At 40.4% G+C, this 24975-nt stretch overlaps 1 protein-coding gene across 2 annotated transcripts; it reads left to right on the top strand.

Annotated features, from left to right (window-relative positions):
* The first annotated feature begins 38 nt into the window (after positions 1–38).
* On the top strand, positions 39–24902 carry LOC135500105 (late secretory pathway protein AVL9 homolog). 2 transcript variants are annotated; one of them, XM_064791310.1, is made up of 14 exons: positions 39–206; positions 1376–1496; positions 3350–3507; positions 4243–4399; positions 5528–5677; positions 6476–7782; positions 7980–8114; positions 9300–9438; positions 16366–16392; positions 19205–19285; positions 20102–20216; positions 20472–20525; positions 21081–21148; positions 21786–24902. In XM_064791310.1, exons 1-14 carry the CDS (start codon positions 138–140, stop codon positions 21875–21877), a joined length of 2673 nt encoding a protein of 890 aa, XP_064647380.1. In that variant the 5' UTR covers positions 39–137; the 3' UTR covers positions 21878–24902. The 2 variants fall into 2 exon arrangements, with proteins under 2 accessions (XP_064647380.1, XP_064647381.1); XM_064791311.1 differs by lacking the exon at positions 16366–16392.
* The last annotated feature ends 73 nt before the right edge of the window (positions 24903–24975 follow it).

Genomic DNA, 24975 nt, shown 5'->3' with positions numbered 1-24975 from the left:
CGTTACTATTTCTCCATTAAGGAAATAATCATGAAGAATGGAAGATTTCTGATTGACTGATATCTTAAAATTTTCAGCTGAATTCCTTCATGATTGATAATATTTAGTCAAGTATACTTCCTTTAAAAAGACTGGAGATGTCTGACAGTGACAGTTCCATCCTCCATGTCTGTGTCATTGGCTTTCATCACAAAAAGGGTTGCCAGGTTTGTGATTTTTATCGATGGCTTTTATATAGGCCTATTGGCTTGTTCAATCAATCATTGAATCAATCATCATGCAATAACTCGTCTCGTCGACTCGTGTCACTCACTTGAGTCTTGACATCCCGGAACGAGTTTACGATCCCCGTCCGCAGCCCCAAAAAAGGGAATCGGTTGACTAAAGAAGCGCCACTGTGACTCACGACTGTTCAATGGATTTACAGTTGAAGTGAATGTGATCGAACTCAAACTACATCATTTCCGACCAGGAATTGTAAATTTTAACCGACATCCCATGTAACGTTGCGTGATATTGTATCGCAACACCATGAGAAGATTGTGCATTATATGCAGCCACTCTTTGAAGGGAATTAACGTCCTGACGTAAATGGCGATACAACGCAGAAGTGGTGAAATAATGTCAATATGGCGCAATGACGTTACTATCACAATATTTCAATAAAGAGTCGGGCAATTTATTAGGCCTATGCCGTTCGTGAAAAATTTTGAATTTGTAATTGAATTTAAAGATGTCCAATTGCAGAATACGCACTGAATATAAATTTCAACACTGCTGTTGTGTAGACTGACACAAATACTAATACCAAGTTTAAACAAATTTGTATTCACAATAACTGCACTGCAGCATTGTGTATCAGTGGATTTCTATTTAATTGGACCACCAGTAATTACGAACCCTCTAAGTTAACGCATGGTTTCAACATCAAGGCCACCGCCTGTTTCGAAACACGTGCGATGGGACACAGCTCTCTCGGGTTACTTGTTGACCCAAGCCAATCCTGCACAACTGGAGCTTGAACAGTTTCGATCAGCAGAACATAGACATTACAAATGTTCTGTTCTAAAGCGAACGGTAGCTTCAAATTCTTTGATTTTTATAAAACTATTTAGCTAGCGATACAAAGACAACATTGATATGAAAAGTGACAAGTTTCGTCTATACTTCAGTTTTGAGAAGTTCTCAAGTACTAGTGTTGGCCGAATGCCATTTTGAAAAAAATTAGATTAAATCTATGGTGAATTGAAGCCAACGAGACAGGACTGGATCGATTTGATTGCATGAAAAAAGTAAGGGAGATGCGATAAACTTAAAGGTAACAGACTAACGTTATTTCGTTCCTCTTTGAAAATTGTATATTCTTTATTTTAAGTTGGAATATTCCTATCCACCTCTGTGTGAAGGGAAGGAAGTTGACAGCCATGACCTACCTGAGGAGTGGAAACATTTACCGTCATTGGCATTGCCTGATGGAGCTCATAATTATGACAAAGGTATGGACTGTTCTGGGTCACATAAAGAAATACATGTAGTTGTTGATTGTCCGTGCCTACCGGTATCGAACACCCTTGCTCCAAAATATAATTGATTTATTCTTTAAAAAAATATTATGACCATTATCTAATGATCTTCAAATTTAGAATTTGGTGTAATTCTACTTCAGGTTTGCTGTGCAAAGCGATCACAATGCCAAAGGGATCTAAACCTATTTTACACTTTTTAGCTCACCTCTTAGCAGAGGTGAGCTTATCCCATACCGTGGCGTCCGTCGTCCGTCGTCGTCGTCGTCGTCGTCGTCGTCGTCGTCGTCGTCGTCCGTCGTCCGTTAGCAGGGCACGTTTCGTAACTGTTAGAGCTATTGAGTTGAAACTTGGTACACATGTACCCTTATGTAATGACACCTTGGAGACCAAGTTTCGGTCCGATTCGTTTCATGGTTTGGCCACCAGGGGGCCAAACATTAAAAGTGAAAATATGCAATATCTCCCTTAATAGTAGTCGGGAAATTTTGAAAAAAATATGGTAGGTACTTCTAGCAAAGGTGCATCATATATCCTCCGGGTTTTTGATTTGACCTCCTTTTCAAGGTCACAGAGGTCAAATGGTGTAAATTGGCCGTTAGGATGTAACGATGGCACGTTTCTAAACTGCAATGACTATTGATACCAAATTTGGTACACATTTACCCCTTAGTCAGGTGATCTCAGGGACCGAAGTTTGGTCCAATATGATTCACCACTTTACCACCAGGGGGCAAAATCCCAAAACCTTAAAAATGTGATTATTCCTTAACTTCTTGCCTGATTGCCACCAATTTGATATCATGGGTACATCTAACCACCATACAGTATATGTCACACAGGTTTTTAATTTGACCTTCTTGTCAAGGTCACAGAGGTCAAATGGTGTAAATTCGCCGTCAGGCCGTAACTATGGCACGTTTCTTAACTGCAATGACTATTGATCACAAATTAAGTACACATGTACCCCTTGGTCAGGTGATCTCAGGTACCGAAGTTTGGTGCGATCTGATTTGCCGTTTGGCCTCCAGGGAGGGGGCCAAATCCTAAATTCTTCAAAATGCCATTATTCCTAGTAATGACTTGCCCGATTGGCACCAATTTTATATCATAGGTACATCTAATTCTAACAACCATTCAATGTGTCACCCGGGTCTTCTTTGATTTGACCTACTTTTCAAGGTCACAGAGGTCGAATGTACTGTAAATTGGCCATTTTGGGGAAATTGTAATTGCTTGGACCTACATCAAACCTAACACTACATGACACAATACCATGCTCTTTATCCATCTTTCCTCCACATGAGGTGAGCACAATGGCCCTGGCCATTTCATTTCTCTTTGTCACTGTCAGACAGTGATAGCTTGTGGATGTGTTGCATGTACCATAGTATATATAGCATTTTTAAAGGGGAAAGGGTGCTCTTTTATTAACAGAGTTCTTTAACCCTTTCAGGTCGAGTCTCGCAAAATTGCGAGATCGACAATCTTTTCACTACATCGGTTTTCCAGTCATTTCTAATGCCGATCCCCATTTTTTAACTGCTCGGAGGGGATTCCCGACATCCTGGGGAATACCTTTTCTATACATGCCAACTTCATAGCGATTCTTGCCTAGCCGATATTTTGCTTTCAGAAACTTTCGATTTTGGACAAAAAAACTTGAAAAATATCCAGTCCAGAGCGGAGGTTTAGGAAAAAAATATTCAGTCCTGAAAGGGTTAAATTTTTGTTTGACTCTATCAATTCATTTCAATGAACCTCAGTTGAAAATTAGACATGATGATAACAAATACATTGAATTTGTATTTTGTTTGCAATTTCAGACACAATCTACTTCCATCTGCGGTCAAAAGATGGTTCACGGGATACTGTGTTTGGGATATCATGCTACAGACAGATGGCTGCCAAAGATCTCATCAAGCGCACGGCTGATGTGACAAGGAGCTCTGTTCAGAAGAGTGTTTGTGTCATCAGCAAGCTGGTATGTACATAGTCATCCTCATCTACAGGCTGCTGCAGCTAGGCACCATTGGGATAAATCATCCCCCCTGCGAACTTTTGCACACGTTATGAGTTCAATTGATGCCATCAGTTTCTGACGTTTGATTTATATTGATTTGTTTTAACTTGAACACTGGTCAGATATTCACTCAAAAACTGTAGGGTTTGATGGAGAACGAAAGAGGCGTTTCACTCCCCCCCCCCCCCACAACCTCCCATGTACCAAAGGGAGTTACAGGCCTGTACGCTTAATGAGATGTCTATCGATAGTGAATATGACAGCTGGCTCAATTAATGAAGATGTCCTTGACGACCATCTTTGAATGGCTAAGATGACATCATCTCCAAACCCAAGAAAATCTAAAGTGATAGAAGATTCCATGACACAACAGAGTTGGACTATGTCATCATTTCTCCTTGTGAGCAAATAAGGGTTGATAAGGGTCGGAAGCCCGAGGTGGTTAGGGTGAGTGAAAGGGGTTTTACCAGGGTCAGGGTTTTTCCCCCAACGGGAATTATGCTTCTGAGTGGTCAATTCATAAAAAGGGTGGGTTAAAAAAGGTTTTATGCGGGCCAAAACACATGAGTATGGGAAATTTTACTGGGAGAATGAACAGCGGGACCCTTTTCATATCCTTGGGAACATAGAACCCAGCGAACAAAGATACACTCGCCTTCGACATCAATGTTAATTTCTTTTTGGATTCCCTTTCAGCCTCTGTACGGTCTCATCCAAGCCAAGCTAGAGCTGATCACCCATGCATACTTTGATGAGCGAGATTTTAGCAAAGTTGAACTGCTGGAGCAGACGTACATTAATCTGAATGCTTCTGTCAGTCCGAGTATGATCAAGGGCTCACAGGCATTTCTAGGTAAGTTAAAGAATTTGATACCAAAATAATGCCATGACTCGATGACACCAGACCTTGAAGGCAGTTAACAATTTAGAATCCCGGTAATTCCTGACAATGCCTGACTTCGATGCCATTTGGTTTCCCGTTCTTGCATACTTTATCTCTCGAAGAAAATATTTGATCTTAATTGTCAGTTGTCAAGTTCACAATGAAATTCACCCTCGACTCTGAGTTGACTACGCTATAAAATTTTCTTGTGTGATGCAGCATGGAAGGTGAATTGTGTTGGTGTAAAGTGCATTCTCACCCAGTGGAATCTGCCGCAACCTTTGCGAGCATCTCCCGCCTCACCGAAAACTTGCCACCAACCTCTCCGATCAAATCCAGCCACAGACTGACTACGTCTCTAAACAATACAAGGCCCTTGTATTTACTTATTGTTTTCTCACTGTGACAAGGCTATGTTGAGGCTTTCAAACCGATCTTGCATCTCTGGTTCCACGGTTTTAGCCAGTATGGGAAAAATCGAATAATAAATTTCAACTGTAACCTGCCAGCTCAAATCCTGAAGCCAGAGTTGCAACATTGGCTTGAAAGCCTGATCATTACTCCTAGTTGGGTGTCCTGGTATAGCCTCGTCAAAGTGAGAAAGCTGTAGGTTGGATGAACGGTTCTTACGAAGACTCTGCTTTCGGTCCGAGGCTGGATTTGCTTGGAGAGGTGGTTGGGCATTACTCGAAGAGGCGGGAGATGGTCGGAGAGGTTGCAACTGATTCGATAGGGTGATTCTGTGTGGCCAAGAAAAAACAAATGCATAGCACCACTGGCACTGACTTCTATGTCCAAATGACATGATAACTAAAACGATTGGTAATATGGGACAAAATTGGTCTCTTTCCAGGAAAGTTTAACCGTGGCAAAGAAGTCAGACATAGACCCTCAGTTGGCCTGTCAAGTAATATCATTGCGTTTTACTGAAACTGTTGGACCATAACCTGTGTCTTTTCTGTCCAGTGCAGCATGATCCACCAATAAGCTCCTTGATCACCCTGTACTGCATTTAAAACCTTTGTGTCTTTTTTCCTTTGGAAGTTATCAAAATGGCCTCGGTAGGTGATGCTGAATCTAATACTTCTGTACTTTCAGGCATGTCAGCGAGAGACTTGATTGTGCAGTTCCGTCATAAGATTGTGATGCTGTTCAAATTGATCCTACTTGAGAGGAAGGTGTTAGTCTTCCTCACTCCTGTTGCTGCTCTCAACAACATCCTTCTGGCCTTGCTCTCATTATTCCCAGGTAAGGAAACACTTTTTTAATAAGTTTGATTACAAAACTTCAAATCCCAAATCTATGTGGATGGGGTGGGAATAAAAAATAACTTAAATGAATATATTTCTTCAATCACAAAACCTATGTGGGGCGGGAATTTAAAAAAATCCATCAGACTCAAAATCAATGTGGGGTGGGGGAAATGAAATAAAAACATGCGTATTTTTAAAAATTTTAGTCTCAGGGGGACAAGGGGACCAAAAAATTGGTTGAAATTGGCTGCGGGAAAAATATTTTTTCATTTTTCTCTATTTCATGGTCAGGAGAGAAAAAAAAGTCTGTCAGAAACGATCGTCGGGACTTTTTTTCTCCACTTCGGGGAAAATAACCCTAGGGGGATTCATCATCCAACAAATAAAAAAATGTGGCCTCAATGTCCTATTTGAGAGGAAGGTGTTGATCTTCCACCTGTTGCTGCTATCAACAACATCCTACTCATTTACTCATTGCTGTTCTCAACAATCACCTACTCACTTATTGTCTCAGCAATAGAGGAAATAGGCATGATGACTTATGAATACTCATCATAACATGCACATTGACACCTAATGGCCATCTCTTGCTGTCAGGTGAAATGTGAAGATTGTTGAAAATCAAAGGCAGAATGTTCAGGCATTTGCGGGTTTCCAAGTCATCTGAAGTGGTTGAGGCTGCAGCTGACCAGTTGAAGAATTACATGGAGGTTCGTACCGTTGGTTTCATGCCTCAGGGTGGTTGGCTTGAGCAAAAATTGTAAATTCATCTAATCCTCACTTTTAATTCCAGGTATGATCGAACATGGCCTGAAAGAAGCAGCAGGGTACTCTAATCGAAGACTTACAGAATTTCACCTTGTTGGGGCAGATTCGGACGAGTACTTAGAATTAAGTTACAGGGAGCAAGGCTCGGGTTCCATACCGGTTTTTGTTGATACGCCAGATATTATCAAGTCGCACATTCCAAGAGATGATGTGCTCAGGGGTGCACACGCATCATCATCGTCACGCGAGAGTTCACCGTTTGATACCGACTTAACAAGCATTACTGATGTGTCGAACTCTGATGTCCAATCTCGGTTGTCGCCAGTGAAATGTGCCTTAAAAGATGTGGCGAAGGTGGATGCGCCACGCTCTAAGGAAGCTCTCGTTCATAAGAGCAGTCAGGATAGTTTACATCGGGGTGATGCCGTAGCGACAGTAGCATATCAGCGTCAGGCAAGTGTTGGTAGCATCAGTAGCATTGACAGTCAGAATGTTATCTGTGAACAACCCAAACCAATGAACAGTGTGTCGAATTCGGATGGCAAGGATAAGGAAATTGGTAAGCGGCATGCTGTTTATGATCTTAGTGTTGATATTGATGCTGTGACACACGTAGAGTCAGTGCAACTTGCCTCCTTTGACAATGGTGAGGGTGGGTTGAGCTCGCCACACGAGAGGAGTAATCACCCTTTGGAATTTATTGAAGACATCACGAAAGTTGAACCAGTGCAAGAGACAGCTTGTGCACAGTTAGCACCAGTGTCTGGTGTCGGCCCCACATCCACTGAGATCGAGGATCTGGATTCGCCTGAAAGTCTTAAGGAAATTGACCGGGAGGATTGCTTTTCATGGGAGGAAGACAAGTTATTACTTGAGATCGAGGAAGAATTGGACACGAGTGTTGGTCTCTCGAAAGAGGCTACGGTGATGCGAAGTGTGTCGGAGCAACGGCCTGTTGGCGGTGTATCAGAGTCGAGCGTCGCTGATCATTCTCAAGTAAAAGAATCTGTAGACAAATACGAGAAAAATGTTATCGAATTCTATTCGGAGTTTTACGTGCCTCTAGGTAATACTGATGCCTTTAAAAATGGCATGACGGGATTATCTCATAGCGATAGTCTGAATAGTTTAAGTTCGCAGGGTTCTTCGTCGGGACATATCAGATCTGCCGGCGCTTTCCTGAAAAATAAGTTGCTGTCTCCTCTGAGCGGGAAACGGTCGCCATCAAAGATGAGCGTGGATGGAGAGAACATGTCGTGTGTACAGCGGCCATACAGTCCAACTACTTTAGAAATAGATGCATCTGGCTTTCCATTATCTGTATTTACAAAGGTCAGTAATACACAAATAACGTTACCTCTGGTTCTAATTTCATCGACAAGTTAAAAACAATTTTGCGCAAATCAAACTTGGAAATTTTGTCCCTGGAACAAATAGAGAGGTGTCCACTAAGGGAGGTTCTACTGTACCTCCAAAACCTTTTCCAGCCCAAGCTGCTCCTTTATAATGTGTCTACTTTGATTCTTCAGGGTTCCATATGCCATCCATATCTTCCTCTCCAGTATTACGATCTTCTCGAGGACGTGAATATACGAAGCTTCCTAATTGGTGCGACTAATATCCTGTTCAAGCAGAAGCGCCATCTAACCGATGTCGTCATAGGGGTAAGTCGGTTCGTCGAGTTCGTGGACAAAAAGTCATGGCGGGATCGATTTTGTGTCTGTTGATTTGATGAATAGCAATGCTTCCATCTGATAAACTTAAAACTTAAATTAAAACTAAAAGCAATGTTTAACTGCTAGATGTAGTGCAATAAACCTTATGATCGCATCACTTTCACATCCAACTGCCTCCGATGAGGTTGCTTTTTGGCACGTTGCACTCATGTATAGTTTGTCTACCATCTTGTATTATACTGGTACCATATCTGGTATGGACAAAATGACAGTTGAGGGCCAGGCCCTTGGGCCTCTTGTTTGCACTTCTTCCTTCGAATTGCAATGTTGGCATCCTATTGATTATGTCTGAAAACTCAGTGAGTGCAGACTTTTTTTGAAAACATTATAACCCCAGGATAATGACAGGGACAGGCAGACACTCCAAACCAGTTTTATTGTGATTTACTCTAAAAATCGGTTAAACTATAGTCCATTCGTAAATCTTATGTCCGCATCGTTTGGGGGTCTGGAGGGCAAACTACAGGTCAGATTTCTTTGTAGTGTGGTTTTCATTGATCCTTGCCTCAAAACCAAACAGGATCTTTTCATTTCAGTAACCATGGTAACAAAATGAATTTTTTGGGTATGCATTTGTGTACATTAACATAGTGCATTGAATTCAGACATTTTCTGCTCTGTGCAGTTTATTTCTTGACCAATCTGGATGAACTGTTCGGGTTATCATTTTTTGAGTCCATCTACTCATGTGCCAAGAATGAATGAGAAATATCCAGAAGCAAAATATGGCCTATTCAGGGGACCCTCCAAGTCCAACTTGCAAAATTTACGCACCTCGGCGCAATAGCGGTCAATATAACGTAACATACAATTTTGTGAAGTCATACGATGTAAATGGTGGCCTCCATGGACCAGTGCAGTTTTTTGGGGCGGGAATGGCCAGCAAAACGTCAATGGGCCCATAGAAGTCATATACGACCTGATATCCGCTCAGACGTTTCTGGGTCGTTTTAAATTCTCGCTGTGACTACAGTAATGAAAAGCAGTGTGGCTCTAATCTACTTAGAATACGCTATTGCAACTTCTGATATTGGTCTTCTGTTGGGTTTTCATAAAAAAAGTCTTCCTTTAATGATGAGATGATGGGTTCATTTGTTTATTTCCATATGACAGGAGGATGATACTAAGATTGACATCCATGATAATGAATTGAAACGTCAACTGAACCTAACCACGGCTGACTTGAGATTTGCCGATTATATTGTCAAAAACGTTTTGGAGGACGGCGAAGATCTTTTCTTGGATGGAACAGGTAGGTTGCAAAAGTAATGGCTGTTTTTCTTTACCACTTTATACCGACGTTGGTCTGTCTTTAAAGGGGTATGCTGTTACATGTAATTGTGGTCCTGGAAAATAGAAATGCAGTTAACACAATGCTGTAGTGCAGTGATCATGCATTCAACTTCGCTGAGACTTTGTATAATTATATAGTACATGTATTTGTTGTTTTTTTTAAATATATTTTACTCTTTATTAACAACAGAACATACACACACACACCCACCCACTACCACCAATAACACCATCTTTCAGTCTGTCCCAGTATATAGTATTTGTATATCCGTCTACACAATGGCAATGTTGAAATTTTTATTCAGTAGATACTTACACAATTGGAAATTTTCAAATTCAAATACAAATTTCAAAATTTTTAACAAACAGCTTAGGCCTTTAAAGGCCTACGCCGTTCGTTAAAGGGAAGCTATGGGAATTATTCCCCATACGACCAACAGTTACAACCTTAACATCTACGTAAACTGCGTATTCTTAACAACAACTGTGGCTCTTGGTTTTATAAATAAACAAACATTAATGAGTGAAATGGATGATTTTAAATGCTTATTTTTGAATCAAGTATGCCGCCATCTTGGTGGATTTTAATCTGATCTCTCCTCCAAACGGAGAGCCAATGACGTCATGGATGCAGCCATTGTGACAATCAGCTGTTCGAACAATGGCGAATGCTTGGAATGACGGATGACAGTTCTGAGACAAGACCACAATTGATTTTTTAAGCCTTTTAGCAGTTAAATTGTCAATGTTTGACCGCGACGCATCAAAGAACGCGTCAAGTAGTGAAACTGAAATTCGGATATGATATACGGGTTAGTCTTGCGAGTAACTGGTGCGATGGAAATTGGTGATTGACCACGGAAATTTTTTTATAATCGACAAATTAGACAGACTTTGATATTTCCACTGTTTTCAGCCAACTGGCAGAAAAAACTCAAAACACGCCCCCTATTACCCAATTAGCAAAATTCGAAATAAATTTTTTCATCAAATAATTTCTTTATATCTGTAGACTTGCCACAGCAAATATTTTTTCAATACCTCTCCAAATATGTACTTGAGAGTAAAAAACATGCACTCGTCTAATTGATAGGCCTCGACCCTCCAACCTATGAATATTCATTAGTGGTCTTGTCTCAATGAAGGTACATTTCAGGGGTTAACATTTTGAGATTTTTTTCAAACTAATGTATATGACATCCCACAACTCTCCAACAAAGGAAAGTCATATCTGGACATTTTTGGAGAAATGAGAGACATTTCAAAGAGTGGTACAACTGTGCCAAAGCGACGAAAGAGGACAAAATCGACAAAAAGTCATGATTTTGCAGCCAACAGCACCAAATTCAAAGACCTGCCCTGGCCAGAATAAGCAAGCTATGGAGCTGAAAATTTAGGATGTGATTTAGGAATATCTTTGCTACTTAGGGCACAACTTTCAGAATCAAGGCCTAAGTAGTTTCAAAGAAATTACAAAATGAATGGCAACACAACAAGACTTGTAAAAATGAAACCGAACTTAGACCGGGGTTAGGTTGACTCTTATTTGGGTCAAATTAAGTTTTTTTCTCATTATTTTAGCTTGTTTTGACCTTAAATCATCAGCAATACAATATTCTAAATGAATTAGAGTGATTTGAGCACATTCAAATTTTTCACTATATTGACCCAAAATGTAGTGTAAATAGAGACAAGACCACAATTGATTTTTTAAGCCTTTTAGCAGTTAAATTGTCAATGTTTGACCGCGACGCATCAAAGAACGCGTCAAGTAGTGAAACTGAAATTCGGATATGATATACGGGTTAGTCTTGCGAGTAACTGGTGCGATGGAAATTGGTGATTGACCACGGAAATTTTTTTATAATCGACAAATTAGACAGACTTTGATATTTCCACTGTTTTCAGCCAACTGGCAGAAAAAACTCAAAACACGCCCCCTATTACCCAATTAGCAAAATTCGAAATAAATTTTTTCATCAAATAATTTCTTTATATCTGTAGACTTGCCACAGCAAATATTTTTTCAATACCTCTCCAAATATGTACTTGAGAGTAAAAAACATGCACTCGTCTAATTGATAGGCCTCGACCCTCCAACCTATGAATATTCATTAGTGGTCTTGTCTCTTCTTCGATTTCTTCGGGTTCTTTGTTGACGTCCGGCGATGAATCCTTCGATTACAACCGTGCATCAGCAGAAGAACGAGCAGGTCTAGTTCCCTATGCATTTGAGCCAAGGTACCGGGGCAGAAAAAGGTCTGGAAACTTAGTGGAAACGAGTAGTACTCGCCTTGATGAAAAAACCCCACTGCATCCATGACGTCATTCGCCCGGGAGATTTGAACAAACATGGCTACCCCCGCAAACTGCTTATTAAATGAGACAAGACCACTAATGAATATTCATAGGTTGGAGGGTCGAGGCCTATCTATTAGACGAGTGCATGTTTTTAGCTCACCTCTGAGCAGAGGTGAGCTTATCCCATACCGTGGCGTCCGTCGTCCGTCGTCGTCGTCGTCGTCGTCGTCGTCGTCGTCGTCGTCGTCGTCCGTCGTCGTCCGTCGTCCGTTAGCAGGGCACGTTTCGTAACTGTTAGAGCTATTGAGTTGAAACTTGGTACACATGTACCCTTATGTAATGACACCTTGGAGACCAAGTTTCGGTCCGATTCGTTTCATCGTTTGGCCACCAGGGGGCCAAACATTAAAAGTGAAAATATGCAATATCTCCCTTAATAGTAGTCGGGAAATTTTGAAAAAAATATGGTAGGTACTTCTAGCAAAGGTGCATCATATATCCTCCGGGTTTTTGATTTGACCTCCTTTTCAAGGTCACAGAGGTCAAATGGTGTAAATTGGCCGTTAGGATGTAACGATGGCACGTTTCTTAACTGCAATGACTATTGATACCAAATTTGGTACACATTTACCCCTTAGTCAGGTGATCTCAGGGACCGAAGTTTGGTCCAATATGATTCACCACTTTACCACCAGGGGGCAAAATCCCAAAACCTTAAAAATGTGATTATTCCTTAACTTCTTGCCTGATTGCCACCAATTTGATATCATGGGTACATCTAACCACCATACAGTATATGTCACACAGGTTTTTAATTTGACCTTCTTGTCAAGGTCACAGAGGTCAAATGGTGTAAATTCGCCGTCAGGCCGTAACTATGGCACGTTTCTTAACTGCAATGACTATTGATCACAAATTAAGTACACATGTACCCCTTGGTCAGGTGATCTCAGGTACCGAAGTTTGGTGCGATCTGATTTGCCGTTGGCCTCCAGGGAGGGGGCCAAATCCTAAATTCTTCAAAATGCCATTATTCCTAGTAATGACTTGCCCGATTGGCACCAATTTTATATCATAGGTACATCTAATTCTAACAACCATTCAATGTGTCACCCGGGTCTTCTTTGATTTGACCTACTTTTCAAGGTCACAGAGGTCGAATGTACTGTAAATTGGCCATTTTGGGGAAATTGTAATTGCTTGGACCTACATCAAACCTAACACTACATGACACAATACCATGCTCTTTATCCATCTTTCCTCCACATGAGGTGAGCACAATGGCCCTGGCCATTTCATTTATTCTCAAGTACATATTTGGAGAGGTATTGAAAAAATATTTGCTGTGGCAAGTCTACAGATATAAAGAAATTATTTGATGAAAAAATTAATTTCGAATTTTGCTAATTGGGTAATAGGGGGCGTGTTTTGAGTTTTTTCTGCCAGTTGGCTGAAAAGAGTGGAAATATCAAAGTCTGTCTAATTTGTCGATTAAAAAAAAATTTCCGTAGTCAATCACCATTTTATTTTTCACCATTTACTTGCCCGACTGTCCGGAATAACATAATCTAAATTTCAGATTCACAACACCACGCGTTCTTTGATGCGTCGCGGTCAAACATTGACAATTTAACTGCTAAAAGGCTTAAAAAATCAATTGTGGTCTTGTCTCAAATGCAATTTTCTGCACTATCTAGGAATATTCATGATATCCTTGGTGTAGAGTATTTGTTTGTCATGTAACTTGGTATGTATTTGTTTAAAAAAATATTTGATTTTGCTGCATCAATTTATTCCCATAGCTTCCATTTAAGAAATTTGAATTTGTAATTGAATTTAAAAATGTCCAATTGCGGAAATAGGTACTAAATATGAATTTCAACATTGCCATTGTGAATCTACTATGAATACCAAGTTTAAACACATTTGTATTCACAATAACTGCACTACGGCATTGTGTATTGGTGGATTTCTATTTAACTTGACCACAAGTAATTACGAACGGCGTTACCCCCTTCAGGGGCTCTCAAAAGCTGTCAATGGTATAGGTTTCCTCAGCACCGTCACTCCAGGTATCAAGGATCTGCTGAGTAGCCAGGAGACTGGTGGTTGAACCCAACCCATGACCCTTAGCTTGCGAGTCTGACCTAAACCGGTACGATGCCTAGTAATGCTTTATCTAGTAAATGAAGTCTGGCACCTTTAGTGGGTGTGGCCTTGATGGATTTGGATTTGACCATGTAGTTTAGGATCTTTCCAACAATGTTTGTCTTTTATATTAGCTCCCTAATAACCTGATGATCCAGTTTTTTTGGCTCACCGTAAGGGGAGTCTATATGATAGCGCTGTGTCCGTCGTCGTCGTCGTCGTCGTCGTCGTCATCGTCGTCGTCGTATCCTAACAGTGGCACGTTTCTAAACTGCTAGAGCTATGAACTTGAAACTTTGTACACAGAATGCCCTAGGTCAGCTGACCTCTGACACTGATTTTCGGTCCGATCTGATTCTCTGTTTAGCCACCAGGGGGCCAAATGTCGATATCTAAAAAGTGTGATATCTCGCTTGTTAGTGACTTGTTTTCGATAAAACTTTTGTTGTAGGTACTCATAGCAAATATACATTTTATATTATACGGGTTTTTAATTTGACCTTGTTTTCAAGGTCACAGAGGTCATATGGCGTAAATTGGCCATTAGAGTGTGAACTATGGCACGTTTCTTAACCACTAAAGCTATGAACTTGGAACTTGGTACGTATAACCCCCTATATCACATAGCCTCTGGTGCTGAATTTTGGTTCGATCTGATTCCTAACTTTGCCACCAGGGGGCCAAAAGTGGAAATCTAAAAAGTGTGATATCTCGCTTATAAGTGACTTGTTTTCGATAAAACTTTTGTTGTAGGTACTCATAGCAAATATACATTTTATATTGTACGGGTTTTTAATTTGACCTTGTTTTCAAGGTCACAGAGGTCATATGGCGTAAATTGGCCATTGGAGTGTAAACTATGGCACGTTTCTTAACCACTAAAGCTATGAACTTGAAACTTGGTACATATAACCCCCTATATCACATAGCCTCTGGTGCTGAATTTTGGTTCGATCTGATTCCTAACTTTGCCACCAGGGGGCCAAAAGTGGAAATCTAAAAAGTGTGATATCTCGCTTATTAGTGATTTGTTTTTGATGAAATTTTTATGGTAGGTTTTCCTAGCAAGGGTATATCACATATCATACGTGTTTTTGATTTGACCTTCTTTTCAAGGTCACAGAGGTCAAATGGCGTAAATTTGCCGTTTGAGTGTAACTGGGGCACGTTTCTTAACCAATAAAGCTATGAACTTGAAATTTGGTGCACCTGATTCCCTACATCATTTAACCTCTGACACCGAATTTCAGTCTGATCTGATTCTCGACTTGGCCACCAGGGGGCCAAAACTAAAAAAAAGTAAAAAGTGCAATATCTCGCTTAATAGTGACTTGTTTTCAATTCTATTTTTATGGTAGATACTCAGAGCAAGGATACATCACATATCCTACGGTTTTTGATTTGACCTTATTTTCAAGGTCACAGAGGTCAAATGGTGTGAATTGGCCGTTTGTGTGTAACTATGGCACGTTTCTTAACCACTAAAGCTATGAACTTTAAACCTGGTACACATGACTCCCTAGGTCAGATGACCTGTGACACTGATTTTCGGTCTGGTCTGATTCTTAACTGGGCCACCAGGGGGCCAAAACAAAAAATTTGAATAGTGCCATATCTCGTTTATTACTGATTAGTTTTTGGTAAAAATGTTATGGTAGATACTCTTAGCAAGGATACATCACATATGATACGGGTTTTTGATTTGACGTTCTTGTCAAGGTCGCAGAGGTCAAACGGCTTAAATTGGCCATTTTAGCGTAACTGTGGCACGTTTGTTAACCCCTAAGGCTATGAACTTGAGACTTTGTACAAAGGACCCTCTAGGTCAGCTGACCTCTGACCCTGAATTTCAGTCCGGTTTGATTCTCGACTTGGTCACCAGGGGGCCAAAAATGAAAACCTAGAAAGTGTGATATCTCGCTTATTAGTGATTCGTTTTCAATAACATTTTTATGGTAGGTTCTCCTAGCAGGGATTCATCACATATCATATGAGATTGGTCGTTTGAGTGTAACTATGGCACGTTTCTTAACCACTATAGCTATGAACTTGAAATTTGGTGCACATGACTCCCTACGTCATGTCACCTTGGACACCGAATTTCGATCTGATCTGGTACTCAACTTGGCCACCAAGAGGCCAAAACTAAAATTGGTAAAAAGTGCAATATCTCGTTTATTAGTGACTTGTTTTTGATGATATTCTTATGGTTACCATAATGGTACTTACTCCAAGCGACGATACATCACATGTCATACCGACTTTGGTTTGACCTATATACTATACATGTACAATGTTTCTTAACCTGGATGAATTCCAAAGCACCAAATATCTATACGGTGAGCACAATGGCCCCTGGCCGTTTCATTAAAAATCTAGAGTCGTTTGAAAAGAGCTTTTGAATAACTAGTTTTTCTCATGGCCTTATATATTCCAGCTGGGCAACTTTCTAGGATGTCTGTTGGTATGTGGTCTTTGGTGTATCACGCGTCATTATTCCGTTTATATCCTGTGTTTCGTTATCTGTACAATGTTGTGATATTGACACGTTCCAGGGACGGATCCTAGGGGATTACAGCAGGCCTGTGGGGTGCCCCGTTTCATTACAGAAAAATTACTTGAATTGACCAAAAAAAGTAAAATTTTTAAAATTCTTCGAAATTTGTGACCAGGATTTTGAATTGAAGTGTCGGGGCCTCCGTCCTTCTCTGAATCCTGGATCCGTTCCTAGGTCTTCTTAAATGTCTTTATCCAGTTGCTATGACCACACAACCTCTCGACCCCAGTGGTCAGTGCGATGAGGTCATAATGACTTTGCTCAAGTTAAGTCTGTACTATACCAGATTGAGTTTGCTATGTCGAAAGTCCTATTAGTATTATTGCCTCAGGATTCCTATTCTTGGCATACATCTTGAGGACATTTCTGATGAAATTGGTGATTATTTGGTGTGACTTTGCTATGCAACAGCAAAAACATGCTGGTCCTGAGTAGACCTTCAGACGGAGTCCAAAGTTTTTTTGTGGGGGTGTTCCTGTGCTATGTGTCATTGTATGTAAACCTCATACACCTACGCAAAATGCCTGGACAAGGGCTCGACTATTCCATTTCAAATATCCCGTCAGTCAGATTGTGTGCATAGGACCAGTGTAGATAATAGGACCTTCAACGTTACAGTGCTTAAAGGGTTGACCACAGGTACCACCATTTTGGCTAGACCTCCAAATCCTAAAGCAATTCGAACTCTTTCAAAATGAATTGAATGCTCATTTAAATCCTGGAGGCTGTTCTCTGGAAAACAAAGAACAGCGTCCTGCCCTTGAAATTAGCATTCACTACGTTTTGAAAGCGTTCTAGTTGCTTTAGGATTTTAAGTTCTAGCCAAAATGGTGGTACCTACGTATGGTCAACCCTTAAAGGGACTGAATGGAATCAACTAAAATTTGGACTAAAGGCACAGCATGCTCCCCTTCTTGGTCTTATGCTTCCATACAGCTGTATTAATTTTGGGGCGTGGAGTTTCTAATATCTTATACGCCATCTTCCTCCTCCATGACTCCCAAGCCAGCTCATGCTTCTGCATTCCAATCATACTCATTTCATTTCAACTCTTGACCGCCAGAGCCAAAAATGGTGCTTTCCAAGATCTAGCACTTTTTTCCATTATTCAAACTACCAACTTTTTGAAAAACCTGGAGAACGGGCTCACGACTACTATTACTCTCTTATCTTACGTACATTCCTAATCCTTCCCTTCGAAATAAAATTCTCTCAAACAATTGGTTCATACTCTTAAATGTTTTGACCGGACATTGAGCACACTTCTGATGCTCATTAGCTGCTTCATTCTACTAACGGCCAAGCCGTACCCATTCTACTCCACATCAAAGACTGTCAATATCAAAAATATGGCAGATCTATTTGGAACAATCTGACGGCTTCGATGAATTGAAGCACACCCCTGGCGGTCAACAGTTGACTTCTGAAAATGTCGGTTTACTGCCGTGGCTGTCAAAGAGATAACCTCTTACATCATGATCTGCCCCTTGATGGTCATTCAGACCTGGTTTTCAACTTCTGCTGGAGCTTTTTATGGTCAGCTCAATACAGTCTCACATGTTACCTAATACATGTACCATTGTCACAGATAAAGACCTTGATTACGAAAAGTGCTTTGTGTTTAGTGTTTCAGCCAGGATTTCAAAACGGCAGGCAACTCCGGACTCTGAAAAGGCAGGAGCAATTTTCAGCCAAAAAAGAGCGTTTTCATCGGCTTTTAATTGAAAAACCGAAAATTTTTATAGTTTTATGGCACAAAATAGATTTTATGGAGCCAATTGTAAATTTTAAAACACATGTATGCCTTTATTAGCTGTCAGAACTCTTCTACTAATCATAAAAACTTTAAAAAAGGCATTTTCTTTTTGAAAAAAGGGCAACAGGGTGCCCCCTGGCGAGGTCAGGGTGCCATGCCCTGCAATTCTGCTTTAGCTGAAACACTAATGTTCCACTTCCACTGGTGTCAGTGGTGATGTATTGTTGATTTCTTCAATGATTGCTAAGTTGTATTGCATGGGGTATAATTGTTGTGGTTGCCAACACCTCGGGAACAAGGTTGCCATCCAGGTAGTTAACAGTTATCTAAGCATTGCTTGCAACATGGATTGTTTTCATAATATTGATTGATTTGGAAAAGCGTGGTAGAGCGTCCGGCTTGTGATCAGAAGGTCATGGGTTCAAGGCTCGGCTGGTGCCACTCGGTACTTTCACCCAGCACAAATAGTCAAGGTTAGTGTTATAATGTGGGCTCCTTCAATTGTACAATAGTTTTCTAAATTAGGCTGGGAAATGAATGTAAAGCAGCTTGAGACAGTACAGTTGTAAGGTAAAGTGGTACAATTATTGCCTTTGTGTGCTCTTACCACATCAATAAGGTAGACCGCTATTTTGGTCCAAAGTGTAATGACGCACGGTCCGATTACACAAAATGTTGGTGTGACATCATCTTGACAAAGTGTGCTACTGCGTCAAGCCGTATGGACATACCGACATTACTTTTGCAGATCTGACACCACATCATTCAAAACAAGTCTTACCTTCAGACACAGCAGCATTACAAACCCGTAGAACGTTGTTGTGTAGCGTTTAGTGTGTACTGCCAGTTGTTTACTTCACAATAAGGGCTATATTTGTACCGTGGCTATAAGTGTATCACTTTACCTTACAGTATAATAGCAATATATTAGAACTTTACATTTGTATTTCATTTGATTTTCAGGTTGGGAAGGCGGGGAGGAGTGGATTCGGGTTCAGTTCCGTTTGTACCTGATGGCACTACTTGCTTCAGCAGAGCAAGATGGTAAGCATAAACGGTTTGTGAAAATAAATTACGGCCATTTTGAAGGCCCTTTTCACAGGCAGCGTAAGTTTACCTTGACATAAAAGTCATGTTTCAAAGCAAATTGTCACCAAAAACAATCAAAATATCATGAACATTGGAATAGAAGACATGGACAACTTTATAAGGTAAATTGCTTGAATGAGCTTGTCTCACTTGTAGTACTTCATTTTCGACTTTTCGTATCTCTTTTAAATTTGAATTTACCATCAGATTGCAAATTTTCAATCATGATGTCATTGATGACGTCCTGACGTCATCACATAACTCCAGGACCCACATATCAATTTCATGACTTCTAAGACAATATTTTCTACGGTATGTTGCACGTTTGAAGTGGTTCACTACTGTTTATGTCAAACGATATGTGAAATATTGGGAATTTTGGTCAAATGGCGGCCATTTTGTTTGACGTCATATTGATACCCTTTGCGGAGGCCCAATTGCTGCCAACTTTTGATATGTTGTTCTCTGGACCAATATCTAGAGAATAACACCATAAAACGTTTTCTTGCAATTTTTTTGGGGTTATTCTGTGATATGATCCTACTATTTTGCCAAAAGTCTATACACTATAGGAATCCCTTGAAATCTTAAGGGAGATGCTGGAAAAAAATTGTTAAAGGGTTATATTCTCATTTTAAAAATGCTCAAGCAACTTATAATGTCCTCTGGTAAGAATTAATGTGAGCTTGCCAAGGAAGTAGCGACCTGCTTGAGACAGAAGTATAGAGCTTGCGAAGAAGAAAAATGATGTTAAAACTGTTGATATTTCAGATGAGAAAATTGAAGAGGATTTTAACCCTCATTTCATGCGAGCTTGGAAAACAACGCACAACTACAAAGTCTGGCAGTATTCTGGCCACGATGGCATCAAGCAGTGTGAACCCGGGTAAGCGAAACGTTAAAAGACTTAAAAAGACGGTTTCCGCAGCAAAATTGTATTGAATGACCTTAACCTTCAGATAGAAATGAGGTCAAGGTCTGATGGTTGAGTCTGGTTCAATCTCCCCACCTAGATCCCTGCGAACTTTTCGGTGAAAATTTGGAGGTCAGTAATGAAACCCTCTCAATACGTTCGAGTTGCTGAAACATTTGCTTTTTCTGGATTAATACGTAACTTATGAATTTCGTTTATATTTTTCAGTCACCCATTCCGTGGGCAAATGAGTATGGCTGACATGAGATTAAAATGGAATGCGTAAGTGTTCTACTTTGTCTGATTTGGAAATCACCTTGGTTGAGCTCAAAATAATATCGCAAGGACTATGCTCTACAACCTTTGTACAAATGTCCCTCCCGGTGACCTATTAAAGTTTAGTATGATTTGATTTTTTGATTCTATCCCTTGGGGGATCAAATCAAGACACCCCCTTTTTCCAATGCAGTGGAACCTCCCTTAGCGGACACCTCTCTATTAAGGACAACCTCTCTATTAAGGACACTAGTTTTGGTCCCAAATTGGTTGTTTCCCTTCAATTTGACCTCTCTAATCAGGACACCTCTGTTAAGAACAACACTTTTCAGTCCCAAGGGTGTCCTTAATAGAGAGGTTCTACTCATATCATTTCGAGAACTTGGCACCACAAATCAGCACAACAATTGGATGAAATTGCCACAAAATGTCCTGATTTTGTATCCCGTGGTGCATATACACGAATGATTGCTGTCACAAAATCTGGTGTGGCATAAAACTATTCAAATGACATGTGAAAAAGAGCTGTTTTGACTGCATCTCTGTGTATCTTCTTTCCAGGTCTATGCAGAACACTGAAAAAGGCAGAAAAATTAACGCTGCTGTGCATTCAACTGGCCGAGTTGTGGGTAAGCACATGATAATTGATGATGAGACTTCTATAGGGCTGAATCCAATTCAGTTTTTAAATGGCTTAGAGCGCTTCAGATTATTATACTCTTGCCATTGGCGCGATGGCCTGTACATTCATGATTCAAGCTCCACTCTCTGGCAGTATCTTACGTTAGAGCTGCAGCTATTCTGCACTTATGGCCGTATTTGACTCATTGGTTTTGGGGAGAGGGGGCAGAAGATCCCTCTGTGGGGAGCAAAACCCTACTTTTTGCAAATTTTCGTCCAAAATGTGAATGAAAAAACAAATTTTTGGGAGTGCTTGGTAATTTATAAAGTTCATTTTCTGGTTACTGCTTCTGTATGTCTTTCTTTACTCTAAATTTAGTCTCTTGTCACTTGAGAACAAGTGGGACACATTTCTTGAAACATAATGAAATTAACAAAAAATGTACATGCATCAGGTAATGTGTAAAAAAACCCAAAATAACGAAGCGTGAAGATAACAACAATAGGATTGACGTTACAACATTAAACCACCAGGCAGTTTAATACATTGATTTCTGATTGTAGGAGATGAAGAGGAAATATTAAATTTATAAGCCATTGCAGTGGCACCCGCGATGTCGGAATAATTTCTTTTCTCCTCTGTAGGTGGTGCCCTTTCCTCGGCCAAGGGGGCGATATCTGGCTGGCTGAGCTCATGGAACAAACCCAAACCTGACCAAGCTGAAGATGAGAACTGACCGTCCCGATGGAGCCCCTACAGGACCGTGTGGGACCTGTGATACTAGTCAGCAACCCGTACCTTGAAGTCACTGCGTATTCTCACATTCATAATCGGCCAGGGATGGCCACACAATCACCCTAAATGGCATGGATGTAGTTATGAAAAACTCTGTGGGTGCTAATTAACGGACAAATGGACAAAGTTAAATGTGATGTTAGCTTAGTGCATCGCCCTGCCATCTGGTGGCAGCGTAAAACATTAAATGTACTCATTAATCTGAAGACTTCTCAGCAAGCACTGTCATCGACGGAAACTTAAATCGTGAGTGTATCGGGTCGAACAAAAATGGAGTATACTGCTAAATATGAAGTTGTACAATTGCAAATGAGGAACCTGTAGAACTAAAAATCCAGATGGAAGCACTAGTATTAAAAGGTACACGTCCAGTGCATTTTCAATTAAAAATTAAGTTTTGTTGATTTTCTCCCTTAAACTCATCGAAATAGAATTAAGGACCAATAAAACAACATTTTTGGTGCTATTTCCCCATGAAGAGTAATTCAGGGATGAAATATTGAATAATCATTGACCCAGGAAATGGCTTTCTCATTACAACCATGGTCCACTTGCCTGCAGGGCCCCCTATTGGCAGGTTTTGTTGTACAGGTTCCCCGTACTATTACGTTTATGTGCCAAAGACAGGTTGATAGGTCATAGAATACCTCAATTCTGTCCAATAATTATAACTAGTCAGTTTAGATCTTGATCGGAATGTGTATTGATAAACGTTACTTATTAATCCCCCTGAATGAAGTGATAATGGGAAAGTGCTTGTAGATTGAAAAGTGGACAGAAGACATGAACATTTCTTTCTGTATCAGATGTGTTGGAAAATAATGAGTTGAATATTTTAGCTAGGCCTGTTATCCCTTCGATACCCTTATTCAAAAACTCTATTGTGAAACTCGTAGGCAGGCCTTGATTAGCCTATCAAGATAGATTAAGATTCACGGAGTTCTTTTTACACATCTGTATTGTAAAACAGCAGTATCTGATCAGGGTAAAAACAAAATATACTAAAAGTACATGTACCGTACATGTACTAATTTGATTTTAGACTTAATAGTGCCGTTTACTCGACACGAAAAAAGAGTTGATACGGATCTGCATCTGTAAAATGACACTGCTAAAAAAAGGTTCCAGATTGCTTCAGATACTCCTCTGCCAGCCAAATGATGATGCATTCAATGGAGAGACGTCACCAACATTGCTGATGACATATTGTGATGTTGTCAACGCACTGTCTAACAGGGACCTGTGCATATGCGCAATGATGGAATGATGCGACAAACATTGCTAGATTGATCGCCGATTGGCGTGGATTTTGTTCCCTGACATATATGGGCTACGCATTTGTGAGCAAATTTCTACACCCAAAATGTATTTGTTGATTATCATAACATTATTTATCTCGGAGAACGTTTTTATGCAAAAAGGAAAGTGCAGTAGCTTTGTTTGAATGCTTTGTTAGATACACTGTGATAGCCCCAGTCTGAGTCCCATGTATCATAGTGTTGATCACAAGTCTGGTACAATGATAAAACCACCCGAGTGTGATTTCCGTAGGTGATTTGACCTTGGCCAGGAAAGCAGCGAAACCATAGGTCGAGGGGATTTTTGGACCCAAGACCAATCACCAACAGTTACAGTCGCTCATGAGGGGACAAGCTGTGCATTGCATTTGTCAAGTTGAGTGTTCTTTTCCGTTAAAATCAGCAAGGTTAGCTCTTTGATATCAGATCTATAGTCGTAGTTCCACCCATAAAACCCTGTGTTTTTTCAAGACCCGTGTCTTCGCCGGGTGTCAAAAAACCCGGGGCGCACTTACACCTATCAGTAGTGTTAGATAATGGTTAATAGCCCCGGCGACAGGTGCGCTGTAGGTAGGGAGCTCTCCTGTGTTTCTTTCCTGTTGGAGGGGAATTTCGCGTGTGCAATACCGAGGCAACTACACCGCGCCATCTGTCGCCGGGTCTTAGAACTTTCAATTGCCGGGGCTATTCAGATTCCACCTATCAAAAAACCCGTGTTGAACACGGGTCTAAATTAGCCCCCGATTAGCCCCATCGAGCTCGATGGGGCTAATAGACACTGGGATTTGACACACGGGTCTATTTAGACACGGCAATTCATAGGTGTAAGCGCAAAAGACACGGGGATTTGATAGGTGGAAGTACAACTATTATGTGCTCGGGTATATGATAAAAACGGCATTCAAATCGACACAAATATTTCAACTGTTTACGGTATAACAGGCATCCAATCAATGCTACAGCTCATTAAACAGCTCAGTCTCAATCCCTTTATGTTTTATTGGGATTGCTGAATACGAGCAAGATTTGATAAATGTAAGCTTATACCGGGGTATATTTTATACAGCTTATTAGATTTCAATGCATAATCTTAGCGTTTTTATTTGGTAAGTGAGATTAACTCGGGTTTAAGGAGATAGCATATCGTGAAATGTTGACTTGATCACTGTTTTTGGGTAGTAGAGACTCAGGTAATCAGCACTGTAACTGATTGCTGGAGTGCTATTGATGTGGTCCAGGCCATTCATTTGGTACGTACGCAGAATTTTCAGATGTTTGGTACCCCCTCTCCCATATAAGGTGTGCTCTTAAAAACTATAAAACTGTAAACATATTTTTCGTACTTAGTCACATGTGATGGCAAATAAATAGATTTTAAATAATTTTTTCAATCCCCTAACACCTGCATACACCCGTAAGCAAAGTGGAACTAAATTTACAACCCCCGCCTCTCCCCCTCAAATGCGTACGTATTAAATGAATGGCCCCTTTGTTAAAGCCAGTTTAAATACTATTTTGTTATAATCATGTCTTACTATTTCAATGACCTAAATGATGGGTTAGTGGCATGCAATCATGAGAGCTATTGCAATATGTAAGTTTTGTTTTAGTGTATCACCTACATGTACCTGTTGTTGGAAGAGAAGCAAGCAGGATGATTAAATAAAACACCGCATATAAAACAAATTAAATCAATTTATCATGAGTCGTTTTTCACTCCTGTCTCTGTAGCATTGGACAA

This window comes from Lineus longissimus, chromosome 16 (genome assembly GCF_910592395.1).
Source record: "Lineus longissimus chromosome 16, tnLinLong1.2, whole genome shotgun sequence".
In the NCBI taxonomy this organism is placed as follows: Eukaryota; Metazoa; Nemertea; class Pilidiophora; order Heteronemertea; family Lineidae; genus Lineus; species Lineus longissimus.
Note: the sequence above shows the minus strand (reverse complement) of the source record. Positions and strands in the feature narration are given on the sequence as shown.